Source organism: Octodon degus, unplaced genomic scaffold (genome assembly GCF_000260255.1).
Source record: "Octodon degus isolate 3935 unplaced genomic scaffold, OctDeg1.0 scaffold00182, whole genome shotgun sequence".
Classification (NCBI taxonomy): domain Eukaryota; kingdom Metazoa; phylum Chordata; class Mammalia; order Rodentia; family Octodontidae; genus Octodon; species Octodon degus.
The window spans coordinates 3,839,607-3,865,206 of NW_004524758.1; the positions used below are offsets into that span (position 1 = coordinate 3,839,607).

General features: G+C 47.5%; 1 protein-coding gene across 2 annotated transcripts in view; it reads right to left on the reverse strand.

The window, feature by feature from the left end:
* Window positions 1–25,600, reverse strand: part of Ncapd3 (non-SMC condensin II complex subunit D3) — a 65,365-nt gene that overhangs the window by 10,270 nt on the left and 29,495 nt on the right. For both annotated transcript variants that reach the window (XM_023703840.1, XM_023703839.1), the window contains exons 17-28: window positions 20,404–20,595; window positions 19,974–20,071; window positions 19,740–19,855; window positions 16,838–16,945; window positions 14,109–14,223; window positions 13,923–14,030; window positions 9,902–10,140; window positions 8,532–8,611; window positions 2,560–2,697; window positions 2,230–2,363; window positions 1,824–2,023; window positions 4–91 (exon numbers count right to left, since the gene is read on the reverse strand). In XM_023703840.1, the coding sequence (XP_023559608.1) occupies window positions 4–91; window positions 1,824–2,023; window positions 2,230–2,363; window positions 2,560–2,697; window positions 8,532–8,611; window positions 9,902–10,140; window positions 13,923–14,030; window positions 14,109–14,223; window positions 16,838–16,945; window positions 19,740–19,855; window positions 19,974–20,071; window positions 20,404–20,595 (1,616 nt within the window). The remainder of the gene's footprint in view (window positions 1–3; window positions 92–1,823; window positions 2,024–2,229; window positions 2,364–2,559; window positions 2,698–8,531; window positions 8,612–9,901; window positions 10,141–13,922; window positions 14,031–14,108; window positions 14,224–16,837; window positions 16,946–19,739; window positions 19,856–19,973; window positions 20,072–20,403; window positions 20,596–25,600) is intronic.

Consider the following 25,600-nt stretch of genomic DNA (forward strand, 5'->3'; position numbering starts at 1 on the left):
CCCGCAGGGCTGGTATCTTGTTTTCCTCCAGCATAGTCTTCAGGGAGATGATAATGGGGATGATGTTCTCTATGAAGTTCCTCTTCTGGACCTGCGGTAACAGAGACATGGCTTAGATTCACAAACTTCTGAAAAGATAGAACACGTCCCCCAACTGATTCTGCGAGCCAACCTAGCACCATGAGCCTGCCATCTTGGCCGTGGCACTGGGCACGGGCAGACCTCCTGCTTTTCTGAGAACTCTGGAGCACTACAGCGAGTACCTGGATGAGGTGTGAGCGGGACACAGGTAAATATTACACATTTTCTACACAAGGAACCAAGGTAAGAAGTGTGACCAATGACAACAAGCTCCACGCCCCTCCTCCCCCAGGCCCTGAACTCCAGCTCCATTTGCAGTTGTTCCCTTCAGCACCTTTCCCTCTGCTGTGGGGCAGATACTCTGTGCTCCTGAGGTGAAAGGACAGTCTGAACACACGAGGACGGCCAGCACCATGTGCTCGAGAGGAGAGGCAGGTGAGCGTCAGGCAGCTTGAATGCCCCGTGGAGGGGCCCTGCATGGAGGTGGCGGATGGGGATGAGAGGGGAAGGAGAGGGCACTGCAGACAGAAGAGCCAGCGCCAGAGCCATAGCAGCAGTGTGTGTCACGCACAGGGACTAGGACCAAGGGTTGCTGCTGCCAGCGGGACGGCAAGGGAGGTTGGGGAGGCGCCACCAGTGGGAGGGCAAGGGAGGCTGGGGAGGCGCCTAGCGGGAGGGCAAGGGAGGCTGGGGAGGTGCCACCAGCGGGAGGGCAAGGGAGGCTGGGGGGGCGCGGGGCCAGGCACACTGAGAGTTGTCTCAAGGAGGCTTAGGCTTTTATTCTGAAGATGTGGGAAGATCCTTTGCAACATGGTTTGTAAAGAATGCTCATGAGATAAAACACATATATCCACGATGAATTTCTCTATCCAGAGAGAACACACCAGTAAGCTCTCACTGAAGGACACACCGGGCAGTCAGTACCGCAGGTCACCTGCATCCACTGGCCTCACATGCCTTGCTGCCCCTCCCTCATGGTCTTTCTGCTTCTAGTCCACTTTAAGCAGGAGAATACAATGTTGCACTCATACTTTAGAAAGACTGCCCTGGCAGCAAGCCATTTCACAGCCTGCAGCAGAAAGAACTAAAGTCAGACATGATGGTGCACGACTGTAATCCCAGCACTTGGGATGCTGAGGCGGGAGGATCTTGAGTTCAAGGACAGCCTGCACCACACAATGAAATACTGCCTCTGAAAACAAAGCTTAAAACAAAACAAAGAACGAACGAACAAACAAACTAGAGACAGAAAGGGTGCTAAAGAAATTACTGGGAATAGGACAGGCCTGACAGGTCAGAGCCGGTGGGCATGCAGAGAATGACCCACAAGATCACGTGGGCAGGACTGGCAGTGAGCCTGTGCCATCTGCTCCTCCTCGGGTCAGGTGGAAAGCAGCGATGCGCCCTTCGAACTGCGCACCAAGAATTCAGGACCTGGCGAGGCCCGAGGCTAGGTGGGCTTTCCCCGTCAATCCAACTGTACCCACCTACCCAAACAGAATCGCCTGGCCAGAGGGACTCGCGTTCTGCTGTAGCACCAGGTGCCCCTCTGGACAGTGTGGTAGATAAATCAGAAGGAAGAAGCAAAGAGCAGGAGAAAAAGGGGATCAGGACCAGTTTCCATAAGGAGCTGGAGCCAGAAACAGACCTGCAGTTCCCCGTGCTGGGGAAATGACAGCAGGAGCCCAGGCACAGCCGCCGGGAAGCGCGGCAGGAACAGCATGGGCGGGCAGCGCACGGACCTGAGAGATGAGCTGCTTCTGCGCTTCCTGCATGACGATGTTGGCCAGGGCCACCTCATCTTCCTCAAGGAGCAGGAGGTTGTCCGGCTTGGCTCTCATTGCCAAAAGCTTGATCTCTTTGGAGCTGAGGACCTCAAAGGTATCGGACAGTAACTCGCTGGCTTCCATGTCTAGAGGGAGCACGCCATCAGCGAAGCAGGCTGAGGAAGGACCAGAGAGCACCTCCTGTGAAACTCCCACCAGGGCAGAACTCACAGCACTGGGGCATCGGGGCCGGGAGCGGGTCCTGCGAGGGGTCCCCTGGGGCCATAGCTGTTGGGGCACGGAGGGTGGGTCTTCCTGCAGCTCGCGGCCGATCTGCGGGCCTGCGAGCGACTCCCATTTACCCCAAGCACGCCGCGCATACCCAAAATGCTGAGGCAGATTTTGGAGGTGATATTGAACCGCTGCTCATCCGTGAAGTGCTCCAGAAGAAACTTGTAGAGTTTCATTCGGCTCTGTTTGTTGGTCTTTCCCTTCAGTGAAAACAGCTGCTTCTCTCTGTGCCAGAAGGGACAATTTCACCACCACGTGGGCACAGCAGGAAAGGCAGAGCAGCGTAGAGAGCGCTCCCGGCAGGGCGCGCCCGAAGCCAAGGAGCCCTGTGCGTCTGGGCACTTGCGCTCTGGACTCTGGCCGGGCCTGCCCACCCTGGCACGGCAGCCAATCCCCACACCCACGCGGCTGCTGCACTGACCGCTCTGACTGGGGGAACTTGTTGTACTTCTCGTGCTTCTCGTAGCTGTTGAAGTGGAAAATGCACTCGATGAAGTGCTGGAAGAACATGGCAGGGGTCCTCCTCAGTAGCAGGTGAGCCAGGCAAAACTCCCCGAAGCTGCAAGAGGGAGGGGCGCAGGGATGAGACCCACCTGCTGTCCACAGCCAGCCTCTCCGAATGCACCAGCAATGCCGGAGAAGCAAGCAATGGCATGGAAAGAGGCTTCTAACTTATCCCAATAAGCGGATTCATCAGCTCAAAAGCAAGGCACTCGGGGAGCGGGAGGCAGGAAGACTGCATGCTTGAGCCCAGCCTGGGCAACTTACTGACTTAGCAACACCTTGTGTCAAAACATAAAATAAAAAAAGGGCCGCAAACGTGCATGGCTCAGTATGAGGGCCCTCCGTTTAATCCCCAGCACTACAAAGAAAACAACACAACTAGCTAGGAAGAAGTTCCGCTTCTTTTGCCTGTTTCCTCCTCAGCTTCCTTCTGAATCCAAGGTAAATGTAAATTTTTCATTCTATAGTTTCCTTTTAAAATTCTAACAAAATGTGACTCTCCAGCTACACTTCTGGGAGAAAAATTAAACAAGCAAACTATCCCAAACTGAGTACAGGTCATGGCAACTGCCTCTTGAAAGTAAACCCTGGGGCTTCCACTCCTGAACTTCAAGTTTTTGTCCACAATGAGGAACAACAGCCAAGGCTGGTGGCCGGAACTTCAGAGGAGGCGGCTTATCAACAAGACCTTCACAGTTTGGGTCGACGGGACAGGTAGAGCACACTCCACAGAACAACCAAGGGCACCACGCTCGGGAATCCCCTGCTGTAGTGGTAGGAGACAGGAGCCTGATGTCCCTAGGGAGCAAAGGGCACGTGCTGACTCTGTAAATTCCACTAGGCTGGGACACAAGGTCATAGACAACAGCGTTTCCTGGAGGCGTCCTATTTTTTGGTCCTTCTCCTGAGGTATTCTGGGCTACCATTGTGTGAACTTAAAGAGTTTGGTGAACGTCTGAAGGTAGTAGAGATAGTTTGTACCCACAAAATTAGTTATGCACATTCCTTAGCCTGCTTTTAGCCCTCAATAAATGTGACACGTTTCAGTGGCTGGGGCTCAAGTGCAGCGAGACCTCTGAGGCTGTACTGATCCAGTCTTCCGACTGATGGCAGACAACACCCAGCAAGGCCCGGCGCCCTCCTTCACCTGGCCCCTGAACCCAGCAGAGGCTCCCAACACATCTGCCTGATGTTTCACGCTGGACAAATGCCACCAAGACTACACGAGAATGGAGAGAAAGAAGCTAGTATCTTCAGAACTAAATGGGAAGGACGAGAAAGGAATTGCTGACCATTTCTGCTTCCCCGTGACAGCAGATGAGACGATGCCCTGGGCTTGCTCAGGCGCCCAGCTGAGGAGGGCTCACTGCAGCTCATTCACTACCAACGCTGTGGTACCGCCTTCCCAGGGGCAGCTCTCCCCTAGACGGAGCACAGCCAGAAGGACCCACAGACGGCTGCGGCTGGGTCTGGAACACGTCGGACCCACCTTCCTTCCCCGAGTGGGGTGCCACAGGGTGAGTGTCAAGTCCGGCAGGATTCCCAGCACACACCCCAAGAAACGCTCAGAGAAGGCGGTTCGGAAACCACAATGGAAATAGCCTAAAAAATCCTCGCCACAGACAGAATATCTTATTTTTAACTATTTGGGTAGGATGTAAGGCAGAAGCCTGAGTTTGAAATACAGAAAGAAGACAATTGCACTTCTATTGAGAACAGAGAATTCTGAAGAACTCACATAAGGGCAGCCAGAGGCACCGTTTGACCTGAGAAGGTTCAGTGTATTCTTGACAAACTGTTGCTTAGCAATGCCAGCGTGAGAAGGAAACAAGTCGCAGCACCTGATGTTCCTTCTAAACAATGGTTACTTGGCGAAGCATCTCTGTGTTTAACAAAGTAAACCAGAATTCTCCATGTTCTCTGACCAGAATGGACAAAACCATCACATAAGGAGAAGCTGACAGGTTCTGGCCCTAGTATGAATTGCTGAAATCATCATGGTGGCCATCTAATATGGCCGATGCCCTTAAAACAAAAGCCCGTCTTCCCAAGACCACCTCCCGCCTCTTCTCCAACTTAGCCCAGGGCATAATTTCCTTCCACCCTTCCCGCCACCTCAGGGAAGACCCCCCATCAGCCCCTCAGGTGTATCTAAACAGCCCCTCCAAACCCCACCCTGGCAAAGGCCATAAAAGCCTCAGCCCCCCCCCCTTGTTCCAAGCGAGAGAATTCCTCATCCTCCCCACATTCTCTTCCGGGTCCTCCCACATTCTCTCCTGAGTCCTCCCCACATTCTCTCCTGAGTCCTCCCACATTCTCTCCTGAGTCCTCCCACATTCTCTCCCGAGTCCTCCCCACATTCTCTCCCGAGTCCTCCCCACATTCTCTCCCGAGTCCTCCCCACATTCTCTCCCGAATTCTCCCCACATTCTCTCCCGTGTCCTCAAAGAAAACGAAGCCCCTTTCCCTTCTCCCTTCTCCCTGTCTCTCTGCTGCTCCAAGCACCTATCACAAGCAGCCTCTAAGGAATGCACGACTCTCTGTCCTGTGGTCAGCCTGCGTGGCACAGCAGTTTAAGGTCGACCTTGGTGTTCTTCTCCTCAGACTTTGCCATGTTTTTGAAAGTGTAAATCTGCAATGTGTGCAGAGCTAGTGTGAGCTTCGACTTGGTGGCGAATGTTCATATACTCAGTCTAAGTCAAGACCAGACTAGCAAAGACAAGCAGGGAGGAGACAAGCGCAGCAAGCTGCGGCCGCACACGCAGCCCTCTGGCGGTGGCTGAGCACCGGACATTTGCATTTCTCTGCAGCGCTGGCACTGCGTGATAAACAAGTGGGTTCTGGGCTGCAGTTCGGGCACTGGGTCTCCAACAGGTTCACCATCACCACCGTACAGTCTGTATCCTACTAGGATACTCAGGGTCTTCAATGCCTATACAAAGGAGCTCAACTGTTTTTTTTTTTTTTTTTTTTTGTACTTTACTGCAGGGTCTACAGGGACTAGAGTCTCACAACACAGGTCAGACTTGTAGTGATTCTGTTTTCGGCTTCCCAAGTGCTGGGAGTACACGCATGTGCCACCACGCCCAGTCTCAGTCACTGTCTCAGTGAGACCATGGGGGTGGCGCCGGCATGACAGGCCAGGGAGCGAACCACCAACCTCTGCTTCTGCTTACACAGGCGCTTCAATCCACCGAGCTATTTGGCCAGCCCTTTCAACTGACATTCTAACTTTCTATTTTCCCAACTTTGTGGCCTGCAGGGATCCTACACTAGCACATGCTGAACCATATCTCTACACTGGGTATCGAACTCCACCTACCTGTCTAGCCATCAGGCTCCCTGACCCGTTCCATCTGTTCTTCATTTTCACTACATCCTCTAGCTGGTTAAGTACTTCCTGTGTCTCCCAACCAATCATCTGGCTTGTATCCCTTCTCTTCCTCCAGGGCACATTACCCTGCATCAGTTGCTTTCTGGTCTTCGTCTTGCTTCTCTCTGGACCCTGCCTCCTTGCACGTGGAGGCAGCTACCCAGTTGTGTGACTTTTATTTAGATGTCCCCAGAACCTCATGCAATCATAGCTGGGACTTTTCGAACATGGCTGGGGCTAGGCTGTCTAACTGTGGATAAGGATCTAAGGTGCTGAATTAGCTTTCTAAGGACTTTTCATACACCAACATCTACAGCCTGGACGGGATAAAGAAGGGAGGCGTGCTGCTGCTGCTTACTGCTGAGCGCCTTCTGCCACCTGGCGCGGGCTGCTGCCTTCAATGCCCCGGGCCGTGCCGCCCTGCCTCTTAGCAGGCTCCACCATCCACTGCCTTTAACTCTGGGTGTTGAACATTCTGTCTCAGCAAGAAAGAAGTCACTAAGACACCAGCGAAGCCACCCACATGTACTTGGCCACTGCCCTACAACTGCCAGATCATAAGGCCTTTCACCTAGATGAGAGGAGTAAAAAGGTCACAGTTCTGCAGCCCCCAAATTTTGATTTCTATGACCAATGAAAAATTTCACACAAGTTTGCTCATGCCAAAGCTTTCAGGAAATACAGCTGAATAAATAAGGCTTACATTGGAAAGCAAATATTAAAAATATGTTAAGGGGCCAGGGAGATGGCTCAGTGGAATAAGCGCTTCCCTGGCAAATGCAAGGGTCTGAGTTCAATCCCTGGTTAAAAAAAAAAAAAAAAAAAAAATTAATGTAAGCAGATAGGCCTGGTCTTTGGCGTAAAATTTGGGGAAGAGACTTATAGTTGGCAAATGTAGTCATCAGCTCTTTGAAGCTGCAAATCCCGTCCGTAAACCCAGAAAGCCAAAAATAAAATGAAAGAACTTAAGGAAGGGGTGCTACAGTGCTAGAAGAAATGGTGGTAACTTAGGGTAGTATGAAGATCTCTTGGTCTTTCAATGTCTCTTTGGTTGGCGCTCTGAGGACTTGTACTCATGGGTCTGTACATTTTTATGCAGTCATTAATATTCCTTTTAAAATGGAATTAATTTACATTTTCTAAAAAATTAATTTTTTAGCTTATACATGGCACCATACAAGTCACATAATTATTGGGGGTCAGGTGACGTTTTAATGTGATGCTTAACAAAGGCTAACAGTACTTATTGCCTCTTTCTAATACAGGTGTGTAGGAACTAACAAAAATGCCCAAAGAAACGAGAAAATACAGGCTCCACGGCCAATCTTCTCTCTAAGGCTCACAACTGAACGCACTCTAGGACTTTCCAGTCATTCTGGCCTGTGAGCTACGCACTGTCCAGCCAGCCGGCCAGCCGCAAGGTCAGTGTCGGGGGACTACGTAGGTAAGAGAAAGCGGTGTCATTATCTTGTCCCTTGCCCAATTATACAAAGAAATACAAAAAGCGATAACCCTGGCTTTGTGCTTCTGGTGCTAGACAGCTTTAATTACAACAGTAACCTTCTACTATTTGATTATGTGAAATGCTCCTCCTTGTACCCAAAGAAAATCTCAGAAATTATTGGTGACCATATTTAGAACCACCAGGACCCATTATTATGTGCCATTTACAGTCAGTGACTCTGCAAAGACCTCCCACTGTGCTAGCTCTGACCATGGCATTCAACGTTCTGCTTTCTGACTGCAGACTTGCTTTCAAAAGAAGAATTCACACCGTACAACTAGGACGCAAATTCTATCAGACTCTTTGAAAGAAATCCTTAAAAAAATGACGCCAGTCATACATCTGCTGTGATTTCTGCTACTTGGGAGGCTGATGCAGGACTCCAAGTCTGAGGCCAGCACGTACAGTTTCGTGACACCCTATCTCAAAATAAAAGGGACTGGGAACCACACAGTGCTCTCAGAGTTTAATCCCCAGTACTGCCCCCAAACAACATGAGGCTGGGAGCCTTATCATCTGTACCTCTATTACACCCTGAAATTGTCTTTAACTCCTAGAATTGAAACTGTCTTAATTCCTGAAATTATCTTCTTCCTTACAATAGCTGCTCTTAAAAGAAAGAATGAATTCTTTAACAAAATTAACATTTTTGGTGAGCTTAGAAATCAACATAGTTATATCAACAATGACCTCCATATGTATTAATATGGCAAAGCACACACTGTCCTTTATTATTCCTTTGGGAAAGGAAATAACATTAGCAAAGTAGCCAATATAGAGACTATTAATGAGTTATTTAATGAGTTTGTTTCACTTTGTTTACAACTTATATGTAAAATAAAGATCTATTATATAGCTAGCTTACCATTTAAAAAATCTGCCACTTACTCAGACACTAACAAAAGCTCACAAAAAGTCAACTTCAAATGAACCCTACATACAGAGGGGAAATCCTGCGCACACCAGAAGTTAGGTCAGCCGTTCAGCTGTCCCACAGAAGGGCAAGACTCACCTGGCAATGTCTGGGTGTGAATCTACCAGGGTGCTCACAAATCGAAAGAACAGAGAGCCTTTCCACTTCACAAATTCTTCCTATACAAAGAGAAAAGAGCACACTGCAGGCTGAGTGCGGAGCCAGGCCCTGTGGCGCCCCCAGCCACAGAGGCCCCGCTCACGGTCCCTGTGTAACAGCGCCTCTCAGCTCCGGGGCTGCCCAGGAGGCGCGGCTCAGCCTGGCAGCGGCCACTTCCCGGCCATTTTGAAAGCAGAGACATGAGTGGGAGTGTAGAAGGACAAGAGAGAGAGGAAAAGCAAACAGAGACGTGGTGGGCCACGCAGGCAAACACGGTACTGTGCTTGAATGTAATAGGACAGAGCCAAGGGCCTCCCCAGGGACAGCGATGAGGAGACGAACATCCAGGACACAGAAGGGCAGGTGCGTAACTTAGTCAGAGGCCTTTTTTAAAACAGAAAACATTCCTTCTTTCTTGTTAAGGGTTATGTCTAGGTGTCCCCCAAGCCTCATGCAGTATGGGGAAGATTTCTAGGCTTTGTGATTGATTCACGATTGAGTGCTGGGATTAAGGGTGTGAGTGCTACCCTGACCCGGGGCAGAGAGCCTGAATGCAACACGAGGGAGCCAGCCTCGCTCTGCTGCCAGTGCGGCTGTCACTCCTCCCCTCTGCTCTTGCTGTCTGGCTGTATTCTGTCACCATGAACTGCTGCCCTCCGCCATGGACCAGTCTGCTTGGGAGCCAGCTTTATATGGACTGAAACCTCCACAAACTGTGAGCTCCGTAAACCTTTCCTTCCTTATTTCTGGGTCTTGGGTATTTTGTCCCAGCAAGGAGAGAAGAGTAACTGAGACGTTCCTCACTAGAGGCCAAATGTATTCCCTGAATGAATACCACGCCACCACGTCCAGGCTCTGTAGAAACTTGTAATTCACTATTTTTTTCACACACTGAAATCTCTCACTGGACTCCCAGAGCAACTTCTGAGATCGCTCACCCAGAACAAATCATTTACAGCAGTGAAGTCTGAGAAACATGAACTTGTTTGAGGTCAAGGAATGTAAGAGGATGGAATGAGAGCTACTTGTCTGGAAAGGGTGTTTTTCTCCACACGGCAGTAGAGCTTAACAATGTTTGACAGGACATCTGAAACATACCCTAAATGCATACTTGCAAGTAAAGATGTGTTTAAAGGCCTACAATGAACACCAGAAACATCCTCATGTTAGAACATTCTAAACCAGAGATGAAACTAATTATTTTTGGATTCTACTGCAAAGCGAGCACATTTCCTGTGCTGATTACATACTCCCTTCAACTGGAAGCACTGGTGGGAGGGGGAGGGAGGGGCCGCCCCCGCCACACGTACTTGCAGAAGGTTGGTAAGCAGGACGAGCGTCTGCTTCCGGATGAAGGGGTCGGGGTCCTTGAGGCACAAGGAGACGTGGGGAATGTACTTGTCCACCAGGGCGGTGTAGCGCATGCAGAGGTCGCTCAGCACGATGACCACGTTGTTGCGGACGGCCGCGTCCTCACACACCTCGAGCTCTCGCACCAGGGCCGGGATGCTCTTCTTCGCGAGGTCCTCATTCTGCAGGCACAGCTTACCTACCGCGGAGAGAACAAAGCGTTTCACTCCATGCTGCAGAAAGTGAAAAAAAGTCAGCAACAAAAAAGAGAAGCAGATAACAATGATCCTAAACATTATGAAGTCTGAGACGGCTTATGGGAGAATAAACTTCAGCAGGGGTTTTACGAGGTGCATGTTATCAAATATTCCTTTACATGATTAAAATAACCTTTAATAATACCTGGTGGATGATTCACTTTACTTTTTCTGTTTGGGGGCAAGCCTGGGGACTGAGCCCGGGCAGGGCCTTTACGCTGAGCTAAGCCCCGAGCCCTTTTTTATTTTGAGACGAGACCTGCCCAGGTTGGGATCAAATTTGTAATTCTAAACAAAACAAAACAAAACAAAGCAAAGCCAAGCCAAGCCAAGCCAGGCCAAGCCACACCACGCCAAGCCAGGCCAGCACAAGCCAAGCCAAACAAACAAATTAAAAGCAAAATAAAACAAACCCCCAAACTTGCCATCTTTTCCTGCCTCTGCTTCCCAGAGCGCTGGGATCACAGGCATTGTGCCACTGGCCACCTCACTTGGCTTCATTTTACTTTGGATTATACATATTCTCTGAGTACCTTTGAAGGAATATGAAAGACGAGCTAGCTAGGTAGAAGAGTGTCAGCTCATCTGTTCAGTCACCAGGCGAGCTGCTGAGTCTTACCTGTATCTTTGTGCTGTGGCCTACAGGGCAGTACTTTCACGATTAAGAACAATTTGAGCTCATGAAGTAATGTGCTTAGGGTTCATGCACCAATTTGGTAAAGTTGTAAATAAACCATCTCTCTTATAAACCAAACCCCAACTTTTCCATTCCCAGAGCTCAGCGCAGTGACTGAACACAACTCTTGATAAACAGACCTGATGGTGTGACACGGGCTCTGGTGAATTACAGCAACGGGGCTGGGAGGGGAAGCTCAGGGGAGAGCTCTGGCCCAGCCCGAGTCAGGTTCAGGCCACACCCCGTCATTCAGTTAGTAACTGCACTGAGTGCACACACGTCTCCTGGCTAGCTGTATTGAGTGCTCTGACCCGACTGGCCTGGGGAGTCACCACCACAACGCTTCCACTGTTGTTTCTCCTTAATTTTGGCCTTTATCAGCCGCACGTTTGCAGTTAATTTACAATCATGGCGGGAGCGGGCACACGTCCACAGCGCAGCTGGTTTCTTTTTCACTCCCCTTTTCTCCCCCACCCGCCTTTCTCGCTTGCTGGTACCTCTTGTGCTGTCTGTGTCCACTGAGGTGAGCAGGGTCCTGCACACGGCTCACCTGTGTCTGCTCGTCTCCCTTCCCCTCCGCCTTGCCCCTCACTGCTGCGCCCTTGGGCCCTTCCATCTCGCAAGATACCTGGCCCTGGTCTCCTAGCCGTCCTTTATTTCTCTCTTTGTTTGTACTTTGCCTCACTCAAAGGAGACAGCACGGTGTATTTAAGCTTGTTCATCTCACTCAGTGTTGCATTTTCCAGGCGCACTCGTGTCCTGCAAATGTCCCAAGTGTGGCCTTCTCTACAGCCAAATGATTTTCCACTGTATAAGGGCACCACATTTATCCAATCGTCTGTTCATAGCTACGCAGGCTGCTTCTAGGATTTAACTATTACAAATCTTACTGCCACAGCCACTGACCATGTATACTGCTGTAGTACGGTGCTATCTTCGGTCCTTTGAGGAAGACACCTACAAGAGCGACGGATGCGGCAGGTACAATTTCGCATTTAGTTCTTCGAGACATCCCCATACCCATTTCTGCAATGGCTGTACCAGGTTATGTTCCCTCCAACAATGAAGGAGGGTTCCTTGTTCTCCACAGCCACGACAGCATTTGTTATTGTTTGATTATTTAATGAGTGCCATTCTTTCTGAAGACAGACTCTTTAGGTTGCTTTAAAGCTTATTTCTCTAATGGCCAGAGATGTGGCACGCTTGACTATTTGTTAAGCATTTGTGCCCCTCCTCCCTGTTAAGTGTCTGGTCATCTTTCTTGTCTATTTCTTGACTGGATCTTAATTTCAGGTGGCTTAACTTCCCAGATCTTTGTGTATTCTAGGTATCAGTCCTCTGAGGAGTAGCTTGTAAAATTTTTCCCTTTCTATAGATTGTTTCTACTGACTGCTTTACTCTGCTGATTCTTTTGCTATGCCAGGTGTTATAATCTGATATAATCCTCTTTGTTAATTCCTGTGCAAATGAAGTTCAGTTTAGAAAATCTTTTCCTACAGCTATGGTTTCCCCAATGTTTTACCTTTTAGTAGGTTTAATGTTTGTTGTAAAGTTTAGATCTTTCATCCATTTTTATTGTACTTTAGTATATAGTGAGAGATATGGGTCTAGTTTCAATCTTCTGCACACAGACAAGTCTCCCGACACTATTTATTGAACAGGCCATCTTTCCTCCAACACACGCTCTGGCCCCTTGTCAAGAATCCAACAGCTGACTGTGCCTGCGGAAGTTTGTTTCCTCAGCTCCGCTGGCTGGCCCATGTGTCAGCTCTTGTCCCAGTACAGTGCCGTTCTTACTCCGAGTGCTTTGACGCACAGCTTGAAGTCAGGTAGCGCGATGCTTCCTGCTCTGCTCTCCTGGGTTCCTTCTGGTTCCACATGAATCTTGGCACTGTTCTCTCTGGATCTGGAAAGTACACTGTTGGTACTTACTGACTGGGACTGCGCTGAATCTGCGTAGGTTCTGGAGCCGGGCCACCTGGCAACGCTGACTGCGCCTATCCAGAGCGGGCACCTCCTTCCATCTTCTCACATCCTCCTCACTCACCTCTCCCATATTTCAGCTTCTTTATAGAGTTCTTTCATTGCTTTGGTGAGGTTAGTACCTAGGTGTTTCATTTTTATTGATGTTACCATAAATTATTTTCATAATTTCCTCCTAATTGAGTTCATTAATGCTATAGATTTTTCTTTTTCTTTTTTTTTTTTTAAATTTAATTTTATTTATTTATTTGAGAGAGAGAGAGAGAGAGAGAGAGAGAGAGAGAGAGAGAGACCAGCTCAGCCCACCAGGGGGCAGGGCTGGCTGGCATGTGGTGCTGGGGGATTGAACCGCGGTCCCTGATGCTTTTGCTAAGCTTGTTCTAAGTAGGTGCTTTAGACCACTGAGCCATCTCTCCAGCCCTGCTATAGATTTTTCTGTGTTGATTTTACATCCTGCTACACTGCTGAAGTTGGATATGAATTGTAAGGGTTTTTTGGTGGAATTCTTTGGGTCTTCTACATAGAATATCATGTCTTCTGCACAAATACTAATTTGAGTTTTTCCTCTCCCGTATATATCCATTTCATTGCTTTATTTTCTTCTCTTGTCTAATTGCTCTGGCTAATGTTTTGAGTAGTATGTTGAACAGAAGAGGTGCTACTGGGCATCCGCATCTTGTTCTTGATTTTAGAAGGAATGCTTTTGGTTTTCCCCACTTAGTATGATGCTGGCTACTGGTTTGTCATACATAGCTTTTACCATATTCAGGTCTGATCTGCTTTCTTCAGGGATTGTATCACGAAGTAGCGCTGGGTTTTGCTGAAAGCCTTTTCTGCGTCTACTGGCACGATCACGTGGTTTTGGACCTTGCTGAAGGCTCTCACTGAGCATTCTATTGTGCTGGTAGACTTGGGGGCTCGTATCTGAACTACCTCCTAAATTCCGAACAGTGAGAGCAGGCACAAGCGCAGCAGCCTAAAACACTACCTGGGCTGGGCTTACTGAAGACAAAAGGGACGCAGAAGCCGGCCACGCACCCTCGCTCCCCCGCACACTGTTCTCACCTAAGGTGATGACGGCGTGCGCTCTGATCACAGAAGGCACGATGGAGCCTCTGACCTGGGAGGGCAGCGGGGCAGCCGGGGCATCTCCGGAACCTTGAGATGGCAGCACTACGAGGAAGGTAACACACTTACTGGCAGGGCTCCGCCTTCGGGGAGCACAGCACAGTCTGACGGCAAGTGCCTTACAGTGATCAAAATCAGCAGAAGAAGCCAGGAAGGACTGGATCAGGAAGAAGACTCGCTTCTCCACTCGCGCTGGACACAACTGGGCGATATCTCCCAAGGTAAAGATGTACTTCACCTGCAAAGACAACTGGTTACGTAAGAATACAGCGAAATGAAAATCCTAGCTAGAGTAACATTTCAGTGAAATATACTTTTTCCTACCTCCCGAAGTATAAAATCTACTACTTTCTGTTTCGGAAAACAACATGGCCATTATGAAACACTCAGTTGATACTTGACAAAACTCATCTGAAGTCAGGGAGACAACATGACTTTCTAATTAAAAGCCAGCCATTTCTATAAACAGTAGGTACTATGATATTACATTGTGATAAGAAGTATAGACTTGGATAATCTTTTTTTTTTTTTTTTTTTTGGCAGAACTGGGAATTGAACTCAGGCCCTTGCACTTGTCAGGGAAGCACTTATTCTACTGAGCCATCTCCCCAGCCCATGGATAATCTTAAGTAAATTTTTTTTCTTAATATTTTATGTATTTAGTATAGGGTCTACATGGTCTCACTACACAGATCAGACTCATTGTGATCCTCCTGTTTTTCAGCCTCCCAAGCACTGGGATTACAGGCACATGCCACCATGCCCAGTCTTAATTGCTGTCTCACTGAGCCGCCCCCCACAGGGATGCTTGGCAGGCCGGGGATCTACTTCGAATTTTTTTGTATTATTTTGAATATAAGGTGTTTTTTCATGTTAACAATACACTTAATGACTACATAAATATGCCACTTAAAAATAATGAATGCCGTAATTTTTCTCAGTACTCTGCGGTGAATGTTTATATTATTTCTAATCCTCTGGTACTATTTACATTAGCTCTGATGAAGGCCTCTGTATGCTTGGAACTGTCCTACATCCTTAGACCTGAAGCCTAGGGTAAAAGGGCAGGGAAAACCATTGCATATTTTAGAACACAATCTCCAACTGTCCTCCAGTTAGCCCATTACCTAGGTTCCTACCCAAAGTACACAAGAGCCTGCTTTCCCACAGCCTCCGTGAGGAGGCTGAGCAAGACTCCTGCTTACAAACAGAAAAACCCAAGAAAACCAAAAATCCTCTGGAGTTAAAAAGTCAATAATAAACACATTCGGGTTTAGGAAATCTTGAACTCAGGGCATCTCTTAATGGATTAAAAGCACAAACTAAGTAATACACATAGGACAAAACTTCTCCAAATGTTTTGACTGGAGGGTAGATTCTAGTGACATATTTAATGGTGAAACAAACAAACAAAAATCTCAGAGGGAAAGACTCAAGGATCACCATAAATATTTTTCTTAGCGTGGCCAGTGATTTCCCAAACAGAAAAGCAATTCTCAAACTATGGGCCTGATCAAAACTATACATCTCTTGGGGCTGGTGAGATGGCTCAGTGGTCTAAAGCACCTACTTAGAACAAGTTTAGTAAAGCACAGGGACTGCGGTTCTAATCCCCCTAGCACCACATGCCAGCCCCACCCCCTGGTGGGCTGAGCTGGTCACACACACACACACACACACACACACACACACACACACACAAATAAAAAAAAATTAATAAAAAATAGTAAAAAAAAATATACATCTCATATTAAATTAGTTCTCTTTCACAAATCTATATTTGGTCTGTGAACACTAGCAACTATAAGGGCCAGGCTGGCAGAGCAGAAACTAAACAGAAAAGAACTGCTCAACTAATTTAAACAGAGGAGAAAACTGGCCGCTGTGGTTCTGTGATGTTTGTGTTGAAGGCATCATGAAGCAGCTCCTTCTCTCCTTTCCTTGGTGTGTCAGAGGCTGTAGCACAACTACCGATACAGACTTGTTGACAGCCCACGGTGCGGCTTGTCTTAAGGAAGTCTCTTACACAGAAACCATTTCTAAGATGGGCAGGCCAATTTAGATTTTTTTTTTTTACGGTATTGTGGCAGGGTCTCACCGCGAAGCTTGGACTCTTAGTGATCCTCCTGTTTTTAGCCTCCCCAGCGCTACGATCACCATGTGAGCCACCACGCCATGTGGGGGCGAGAGTCGAACCCCACGCAGTCCCTGCACTTGCCTATGCAGGCACTTAGTCCCTCAGCTATCTCCAGGCCCACAATTAAACAACCTTGATTCTCTAGGGACATCTGTGCTTTGAACTGTTCTATCTCTCACTTACTTTTGCTACTAGTACTGTTCAGGCCTACTTCCCAGTGTTATAGTTCAATGTCCAAATAGCTCAGAAGACATCTTGTAATAGCTGAAAATTCAAACACATCAAAAGGCCAGAGAACATACCCTATTATTGCCTCCCCTTATTCTATGTTGGACTCTACTACGCTTATATTCCCTGTTAGAATCAGGCTTTTCATAGTGTCTAACTACATTCGTAGTTCCATCAAGTTTGCCCACAGATAGTAAAACGTAAAACAACAAAAAAAAGGGTCATTTAAGAAAAAATTCTTATAAAAAGCAGATGACCTCTAGGCTACTGGAGCCTAATTCTGTCACCAGTAATCAAAGTGCACATTACAATATCATTCTTACTTTAAAGGATTCCCACTGAGGGCCAGGAATATAGCTCAGTGGTACAGCGCCTGCCTGGCAAGGGCAAGACCCTGACTTTGATTCCTGCTACAAAACAAAAACAAAAACAAAAAATCCCTACTGGCATAAAAGGAGGAGGAAGGGAAGGAGAAACAGCGGCTTACCAGCAGGTCTTGGTCCATAGTCCCTGCCCTGTCCTCCTTCAGAACGACACTGGAAAGGTGCTGCTCACAGCTGGACAACACGTCCCCACACACCTGCCTCAGGCGCTCCTGTAGGGAGTAACGGATCAGCGCTGTGCCACATACCGCCCCTGCTCTCAGGACTTCCGGGAGCGTCACAGTCACGGAAGCACCAGCCGTCACGCTTGCCTAACAGCACAGTGACAGACTGATAGCAAGCTGGCCACGAGAGCTGGCTGGGGGAGTTTTCAGAGCAGAGTGTGTATGCCACCTTTCTTTCTACATTGGCCTACTAGAGCAAAAGGCAAATATTTAGGAAGATTGAGCGCCCTGATTTATTTATAAGGTCTGGGTCACGGAGGTGCTGCTCCAACAGTAGAGAAAAGTTGCATTATGGAGATGGTAAATTAACTAGATTTGAATTTAGCAAGGCAGCCTGTCCAAACACAGTACGTAATTCTTCCCTCCTCCACACTACGCCCTCCCCGAGGCCTGCAGCTCCAACTTACACCAACTTACTGGAACCCTCATCTAATTATTCTTGTTTAGACAAACTCCATTTTATCAACACTTCTCCCAAAGGTTGTCACTGAAATTGAGTTATATGTTTCATAATAAAAATATACAGTGAATATTTAAACTTCAAAAACATTCATTACAGAAGACACACTGTCAACAAGCCCCTTCAAAACACTGCCTCCCCCTCATTGCCAACACCCTCATCCCCGGGTTCTGCCACATTCGGAAGCAAGCGTGCAAGTCCTTGGTGTCAGTCACTGCTGTTGCTGCGTGCCACCCAGCAAAAGGCGTGTTCCTACGGCTATCCTGCGGAACCTCCACCTCCTGCCTGGGCCTGGCCTCTTGCGCCCTCTGGCTCCTCCCCAAAGTCAAAGTGTCTATGAGAGAATCAATTTGAATCAATCATTTTGAATCAACTGAGGACATCATGGCCATGACGGTGCAGCTAAAAACAGTCGCTGAAAAGGACTTTTAGGACCGCTTCACAGGACAGGAAGAACGATGGGATAAATAAGTCTGCCTGAAGGGATAGGAAGTATTTCCAGGGGATGAACGGCAATGTATCTTTTACTGTACCACATTTTTCAAAATTCAAAGAATTATTTAAGCCACATTTTATGGGAAATGTCAACTCAGATCTAACCAGGAACAAGAACAGGACCGTCACCCGTCTTATTCTGGACATAGGAGCATGCACACAGGGCAGCCAAGCGGCCCCGAGTTCAATCCAAGGCACACTTCTCACCTGCACTGCGCTGCTGAGCTGAATCTTGATCATCCATTCTTTGGGTGATTACTTATTTTCGGTAAAATGCCGAATGCTCATTTATACAGAAAAGATGACAAGCAGCTCAGGGGAAGCAAGCGAGTCATGGGGACCCGAAGCATTCTATGGTTCTGAAAACTGCAGGGCCTTGCCCACTGCCCACGGCGGCGGCACCGGCAGACGAGAAGCCAGCCACATTCCCAACATTTTAGTTTTCAGTTTTATCCTTCGCCTACCTCTCAGTTTCCAAATCCAAAGGCAGCGCGACCTACACTTCCAACAACTGCTGGCCCTCGGCAGGCAGCAGGTGCTCTGCGGCCATGCAGCCCCCATACACAGAGCTCTTTCTCCAGCCCACCCTGGTAAGAAGGTAAGTTGTGTGCCACTCTCCCTCGCAGGACTAGACTTTAAAATCTGCCTCAAATTTTCCTTACATCATTCTTCCCTTGTTCATGCTAGACTTCCATAATAACCAGCTATTTTTTATTGTTTGGTGCTATTCAAAATGCCCCTTCAAAGGCTTCTTATGTAAAAGCTTTTCAACAATTTCTGCGGTCATGAGAAAAACATCAGGGCAACAGGAAGCCAAGTATCCTTTACTGCTGTAAGTGCCGAAGGCACGTGTACGAGAACACCGGGTGAGGGGTGCAAGCATTTTTGTATAGGTGCATTCCTACCTCTCTTAAGTCATAAGCAAAAAACTTACAATACATTACTATATTCGATCTGTTATTTTAAGTGGAAAATAGAACATACAGAGGAAGGTCTTTCTTGAAGGAACTATTCAAGAAAAAGCACAGAAAAGTACTAAGTACTTCACTAGGTAATCTTTATTTTAATTCTGGAAAACTTAAATACACTATAACAATTATTTAAACTAATCTGTGACTTCTGTAATCCTTATTAAAACTAAAATTAAGAAGCCCAAAGTCTTTGATTTTTCCCATTATGAGTAGCACTGTCTAGGGGTATATCTCATGATAAAAACAGAAGACATGCTGATACAGTGATGCACGACAAGGACGAGTACGGACACCTGCAGGGATCAAAGCACCTCTCTGCCTCACGTCATCACTCACTTGGACATGTGACTATGAAAATGTTAGCGACAGACTGTGGGTAACGTGGACACACGATACCAGCAAGAGACCTGAGCAGTGTAACTTCATGATAACAGGACAAGTGCTTTCCGGATTATGCCCTATCAAAAGGTTAAAAACCTTCTGATCTGGAGAGAAATGCCCGAGTAGATAGAAAATTATCTGTTAAGTGCTTCTTGGAATGATGGTACAGGATATGATTTATCAAAAGATACCTCCCAGGATTCTCACCAGGAGATAAATGTCAACCAACAGGCATACCTTACTAAAAGACACTTGTACCTGGAGCCAAGCTGGGGACATCAAGGGCACCTAGGTCAGAACCAGTCAACTCCTCTTTGGCCCTGTGAGTTGCTAGACACGAAGCCCTGCCCTGTTGTAGCAGTAGCCACTGGGGACTATACACCCCTACTCCCCTCAAACTTCGAAGCTAGGTAACAAGCCCAAGTAGAAATACAAGTACAAGTAAGTTAGAACATCAGGAGAATTGTGGCCATACCTGTTCTTCCATTGGTGTTTTTGCGGATGCTCTACAAAGACTTTGCAAAGTATCAACAGCGGAACTGATCAACCCTAGAGACCACTGAAATCCATTCAGCTTACACTTGACAACATCTGAGAAGGAAGTCAAAACCTTTTAAGTATATATGTATTTGTAAACACATATTGTACGTATATGTACATACTCTGAAGCCAGTGACATTTGCACAAACATTCTTCGACAAGCACTCACCTGTCACCCTGTCACGGGTGCTCTCAGGAAGATGCTTCGCAATATGCCCAATGACACACAGTATGTGTCCTAAGGTGTTTGAATTGGGATTCTGCTGACTGAAGAGGGGGCAAGAGAAATGCCGAAACAGAATCTCATTAAACATCAGCCTGACAACAAAAGGACTTTTCTTCTAGACTGTTAGTACTGGAGGGAACAGGACAGGCAGGATGATTTGTCATGCTGTACGAACACTAAGGGATCTCATGGACAAAGGGCACACTGATCATGCTTACAAGCGATTCTTACTTTTTATATTTGTTTTTATACCAGAATTTAAAGGAACCACCTCTGCATATGGCTATGAAGTGAAACAGTCCCCTTCCTTAAGCCACAAGCTCTGTTTCCAACCTGTAGGTCCACCAGTGGGCTGTGTTACGAGTGTGCGAACCTGCTGATTTTCTCCCAGGACTGCATGATTTGGGTAGAGTCCAGCGTGGGTGACGAGCCGGCAATCTTGGAGAGTAGCATCCAGGCGGGTGCAGAGTGTTCCGTGCCAGTGTGAGAGATCACATTGTTTATAAAAGTGGATGAGAATTTATCTTTCTTGGACCAGATAGGAAAAGCCTTATTTAGATAGCGGCTGGGAAAAAAGATGGGAAAGAAGAACTGTAACTATAAATACACAAGCTGTTCAAGCCAGACCCCAGCTGAGAGGGCATCAAGTTCTGTAGCTCCAGCTTTTGCTGGTGCAAAAACATGCACTCACAAGGCCTGACACCAAACGAGGTGTCATTTAAATTTTTCTTATAGTTTTTATTTTCCCCTTACAAAATACTTATTTTTTAGGGCCAGGGTATAGTTCAGTTATGTGGCATCTGCCTAGCAAGTGTGAGGTCCTGAGTTCGATTTCCAGCACCATCCCAAAAGTAAAAAATACTTATTTTTTTAACACAAAAAAATAAAATTTAATTCATTTGAGTATCTTCTTTTTAAAATATTTTTTATTTATTTATTTGGTATAGGGTCTCGCTATGCAGCTTGAACTCATAGTGATCCTTCTATCTTAGCCTCCCCAGCACTGGACTTACAGGTATGTGCCACCACACCCTGGCATCCGGGGCCGGCTTGCATTGGTACCAGGGATGGAACCAGGTCCCTGTGCTTGCCAGGCAGGCACTTAGACCGCCAAGCTACTCCCCAGCCCTGAGTATCTTTCTATTTTCATCCCCTCTACACAAATATATCGTATGGTTAATATAACACGGTCCTAGACCCTACTGGGTCGTGAGTGTTAAAAAACAGGAACACTGTCCTTCCAGTCGAGATTAGGGAGAAATGACATCCTAGCATTTAAATATGGTGAAAGTAAATGAGCTAAAATTTGCTATATCCTATTAATGCTGCTCAGGAACAGATTGTCAAACCTTTTAAAATTAAAATTTTACATGTTCTGATATGCACTATACTGTTCTTAAAACTTTCTTTTCATAGCAATGAATTAAACTATATAAATAACAAGCTAATGCCATGTTGTATATTAAAGAGAAAAATACATTTTTCCACCCATAAATTTTTCTTACACTGCCAGGAACACATGCATGCCCGCACACTCCCACACACATGCAGACTTTTTTACTAAGTATTTTAAGAAAGAAAAAATTCAGAGCATGCAGAGCAAGACAACTGTAACAAAATAAAGACATCCATACCCTGATAATCACATGTACATAAGTGGCTTTATTATTAAATTAGGTGTTGACTAAAAATCCACCCACATGTCAAGCTTTACCATAATTTGCTCACAATATGATTGTACCTGTCTTATGTCCCAATACAAGGTAATACAATAAGCAGATATTTTAAATTTTATGTTCAAAAAGCCATATAAAATCTTAAGCGAGGGGCTGGGGAGATGGCTCAGTGCAATAAGCGCTTCCCTGGCAAGCGCAAGGGCCTGAGTTCAATCCCTGGTTCTGCAAAATAAATAAATAAATAAATAAATAAATAAAATCTTAAGCGAGGCTTATAAGACAAATTGGGGAACTGGCACAAAATGTCTTTGGAGTTCTTGTCTCCAAGCCTCTGACGGCCTCCTCACAGTCACCACCCTGCATGGCTGGAGCACTCCTGGCCAGCCCTCCTCAGTGAGCCCGCTGCGTCACAGCTCTTCTCCACGTCCCCAGAAGGACACCCAGACACACTAGCCCAGCCCACCGGGAGCTGGTCTTCAGTCCCCATTTGTCTGGCCTCCCGGGGATGGGTGTCTCGCTGCTGTCCCTAGACTCTGCCTGCCTGTGGGCTCCCTTTCCTCTCCTTCCTCTGACCCTTCTAACTGCGCCGCGCCACGCTGGGTGTGGGGGCTGAACCCAGGGCCTGTGCCTGAGCCACATGCCTGGCTCCTACCTGTGTTAGCTGCTGGCTTTGAAAAGCTCTACAACTGCATCCCGTACCTGTAAACTGAGTCTGGGCCATTTCATTCATTACAAAGAGCTGCCCCTGCCAGGCGACCAGGCAGCCGGAACCAGACCCATCTGCAGCCCCCTTAGGTCCCCACCTGCCGAGCCTGCCTTTCCAAGCCCCAGTCAATGTAAGCGAAAGGCCTCCAGGCCGCCGCACGGCCACCTGCAGCCTCAGATGCTCTCACTCTGACGGCTGCCTGGCTGGTGCCTGATTCCCAGTCCCAATACTCAGCTCCCGCCCTCCTTCTGGAAAGCCGCTTGCTAGGGTTCGGAGTGGTCTGCTGTCCTCCAAGGTTTGTGTGCAGGAAGCGTGGCCCTGAAGGGCAGTGCTGAAGATGGCAGAAGCTCTCAAGAGCTGGGGTCTGGGGGAAGGTAGAGGTCAGGGTACCACCCTCAGAAGGGCCTCCTGGAGTCAGTTCTCATGACAGCAACTTGTCTCAGAGTCTCTAGCTTCCTGTCCCCACGTGGTGCTGTTTCCAGTGCCTAGCCACTCTCAGGCCCTCATCGGAGGCTGGCCTGACCAGGCATCCCGCTATTGGACTAAGAGCTTCCAAAGCCATGAGCTGAATGAACCTCATTTCTTCATAAGGTATTCTGCCCAAATGTTTTGTTACAGCAAGAGCAAATTGGACTTGGACTTCATCCTAAACTTGGGAGGAAGGAGGGGTAGAAGAAAGAAGTAACAGCCACCAAAATGTGCTCCTGTCACTCTTCAGCATCTTACTGTATCAATCTCCACTACACTGAGCGCAACGGAGTGGAACAAAGGCCCACATGCTGCAGCGTCAGCAGAACAGGAGGTGCTTCGGCTACGGCTACCTACCGCTCCTCTCCCAAAGCCTTCCGACGCAGGTGCAGGCCACCGATGCTACCCGCCCACTTGGCAGACAGCTCCAAGGATGCCTGTGTGCCGAGCCCCATCGTCTCCACGTCACTTCAAGCCCTCGCTATCTGACTTCAACTACTGTACCGGCTGCCCGTGTTCCCAGACTCCAGTTCTACCCTCCTGGTCACCACACACAGGCCTACTCTCCTGACTCCTCAAGTAAAAATCTGGACTTTCTCCTGTAGGTCCACCAGCAGCCTCCCTGTGGCACCCTGCCTGTAAAACTCCAACTTGCTGGCATGCCACACTGCAGTCCTACACAGGCAGCGCCACCCCAGCCACGGCTGCCACGCAGCGCCCACATGACACGCTTCACTGTTGCGTCCTGGTCTGTCTCCTCCACGCGTTGCTCTGCTCCTTAGGAGCTCAGAAGATTAATTCAAAGGTCACCTATTCTGTGCAGTTCTCTCCACGAACACTTTTTGATGTTCTTGTAACCCTTCTTAAAAAAGCTTAACATCTAGTCTACAAATGTTGATGAAACTCTTTATTCTATCTCACTGAGCTCAGTTGTACTTTTAAAACCTGACTTCCTACTTCAGCGTGTCTTACATCTTTTTCCTGTCAGGCCTTCTTTTAATTCCTTTCCTTCGTTCACTTGTGTGGAAATGCTAGGCAAGCATTCTACCCCAAAGCTATATCCCTAACACAGAATCGCACTGAAGTTTTCAAAATTACTGACCACACCAGTGAAACTTTGGTTTTATGGATTAAATCTAGCAAAGTTCGCTATGTTTGAAATTTAAATCAAAGAACACTTGATTTAAAAATACTTATCATTTAATCCACTTAAATACAACAACAAATATTTTAACCATAAATAGCAATTTTACCAAAAATAACATCTTTTCCACAACATACTTTGCAAGAAGAATGTTGTATACGTTTGTCGCTCTCTCAGACCTAGGAGAGTCAGAAGGTGGGGGATTCTCAGACCTGTTCCTGTACTCAGCCTCTTCTAATATCCTGGGGCTCTTGGAAAACCCCAGTGTGCTGCCACAGAAGAATCGGAGTGCCAAGTGGCTAACCACATCTACCAAGTTAGACTTCACGAGCCCAGGAATACTGCCCTCGCCTCGGCCCTGCAACGGCCATCCCAAGTCTTCTTGGCACTCTTGGCCCCGACTGCTGCTGGACTTTGGGTAAGTGACCTTTAAGCTTACTTTAAAGAGGAAAGAAAAACTAGCAAGCTCTAGTTCTTGTACTATTAATTCTTCTGTGCTTTTCTAATTTGCCTTTGAATTCTTTTATCTTTGATGTTCCTTTGCCCTAGTTTTAAAGGAAAATGCTTTATGTGTTACTCGTTTTCAGAACTTTCTTTATTAAATAACACCCATCTTTTACTCATCCATGAGTGGCTTACCCTATCTGAAAGGGGAGAGGGGAGGCCTGTGGAGGATGATGCTCCTAAAACGTCAAGTGCACCTTAACTCCAGGTGTTAATACGTGTTACAGGTTGAGGGGCTGCGGGAATGCCACAGGTACATACAGGAAAGGGTGAGGAAGAGCACACAGGGCAGGAAAGGCCGAAAGGACATGTTAAGGAGAGAGGGAGCCACGCTCGACACACGGCTGCACAAGAGGGAGCCAGGGTGCAGGGAGCAGGCTGCAGCTGCTGGCACAGAATGCACATAGGGAAACAGAGGCAAAGACGGGGAGACAGACAGGGAGCGCCTCAGGGAGCTTCCTGAAGCCACTGTGGTAAGGAAGGCCACTGGGTACAGGGGAGCCGGACAGGACTGAGGAGAGCCTGGGGCTGCCAGGTGGGGACAAGGAGAAGGGGACATATTTCCATGACAGACAACACTGAGTTGTGTTTTACCTGGATGTACTCTGCCAGGCTTTCAAAATTCCTACTCTAACCAAGTAAATAAAACTCTCCCTTCTCTCAAATTCTCAACAATACTTTTAGAGTACAAAATGCCAAGTCTCCCACTCTGTCAAATTTAAATGTATTGTTTTAATTTCAACTTCTTTGGCTACTAGAGAGGCTTAGTATCATATTCAGTGTGGGTTTTGTTTACTGTTCATTTCTGTTCTAGGCTCACAAACTGCTTTTCATGTGATCAATTTTTCTCTTAAGTTCATCTTTTATGGACTTATGAAAGGATAGTACAAGGTGCAATAAAATATACAGTGAAAAAACTTATTACAATAAGACGCATGCCACCAGCTCCTTTGGCCACACGCCCCCTGCCCAAGCGCCCTTGTCTCGCCACTCCTCCGCGGGCCAGCAGGCACCAGCTCCTTTGGCCACACGCCCCCTGCCCAAGCGCCCTTGTCTCGCCACTCCCCCGCGG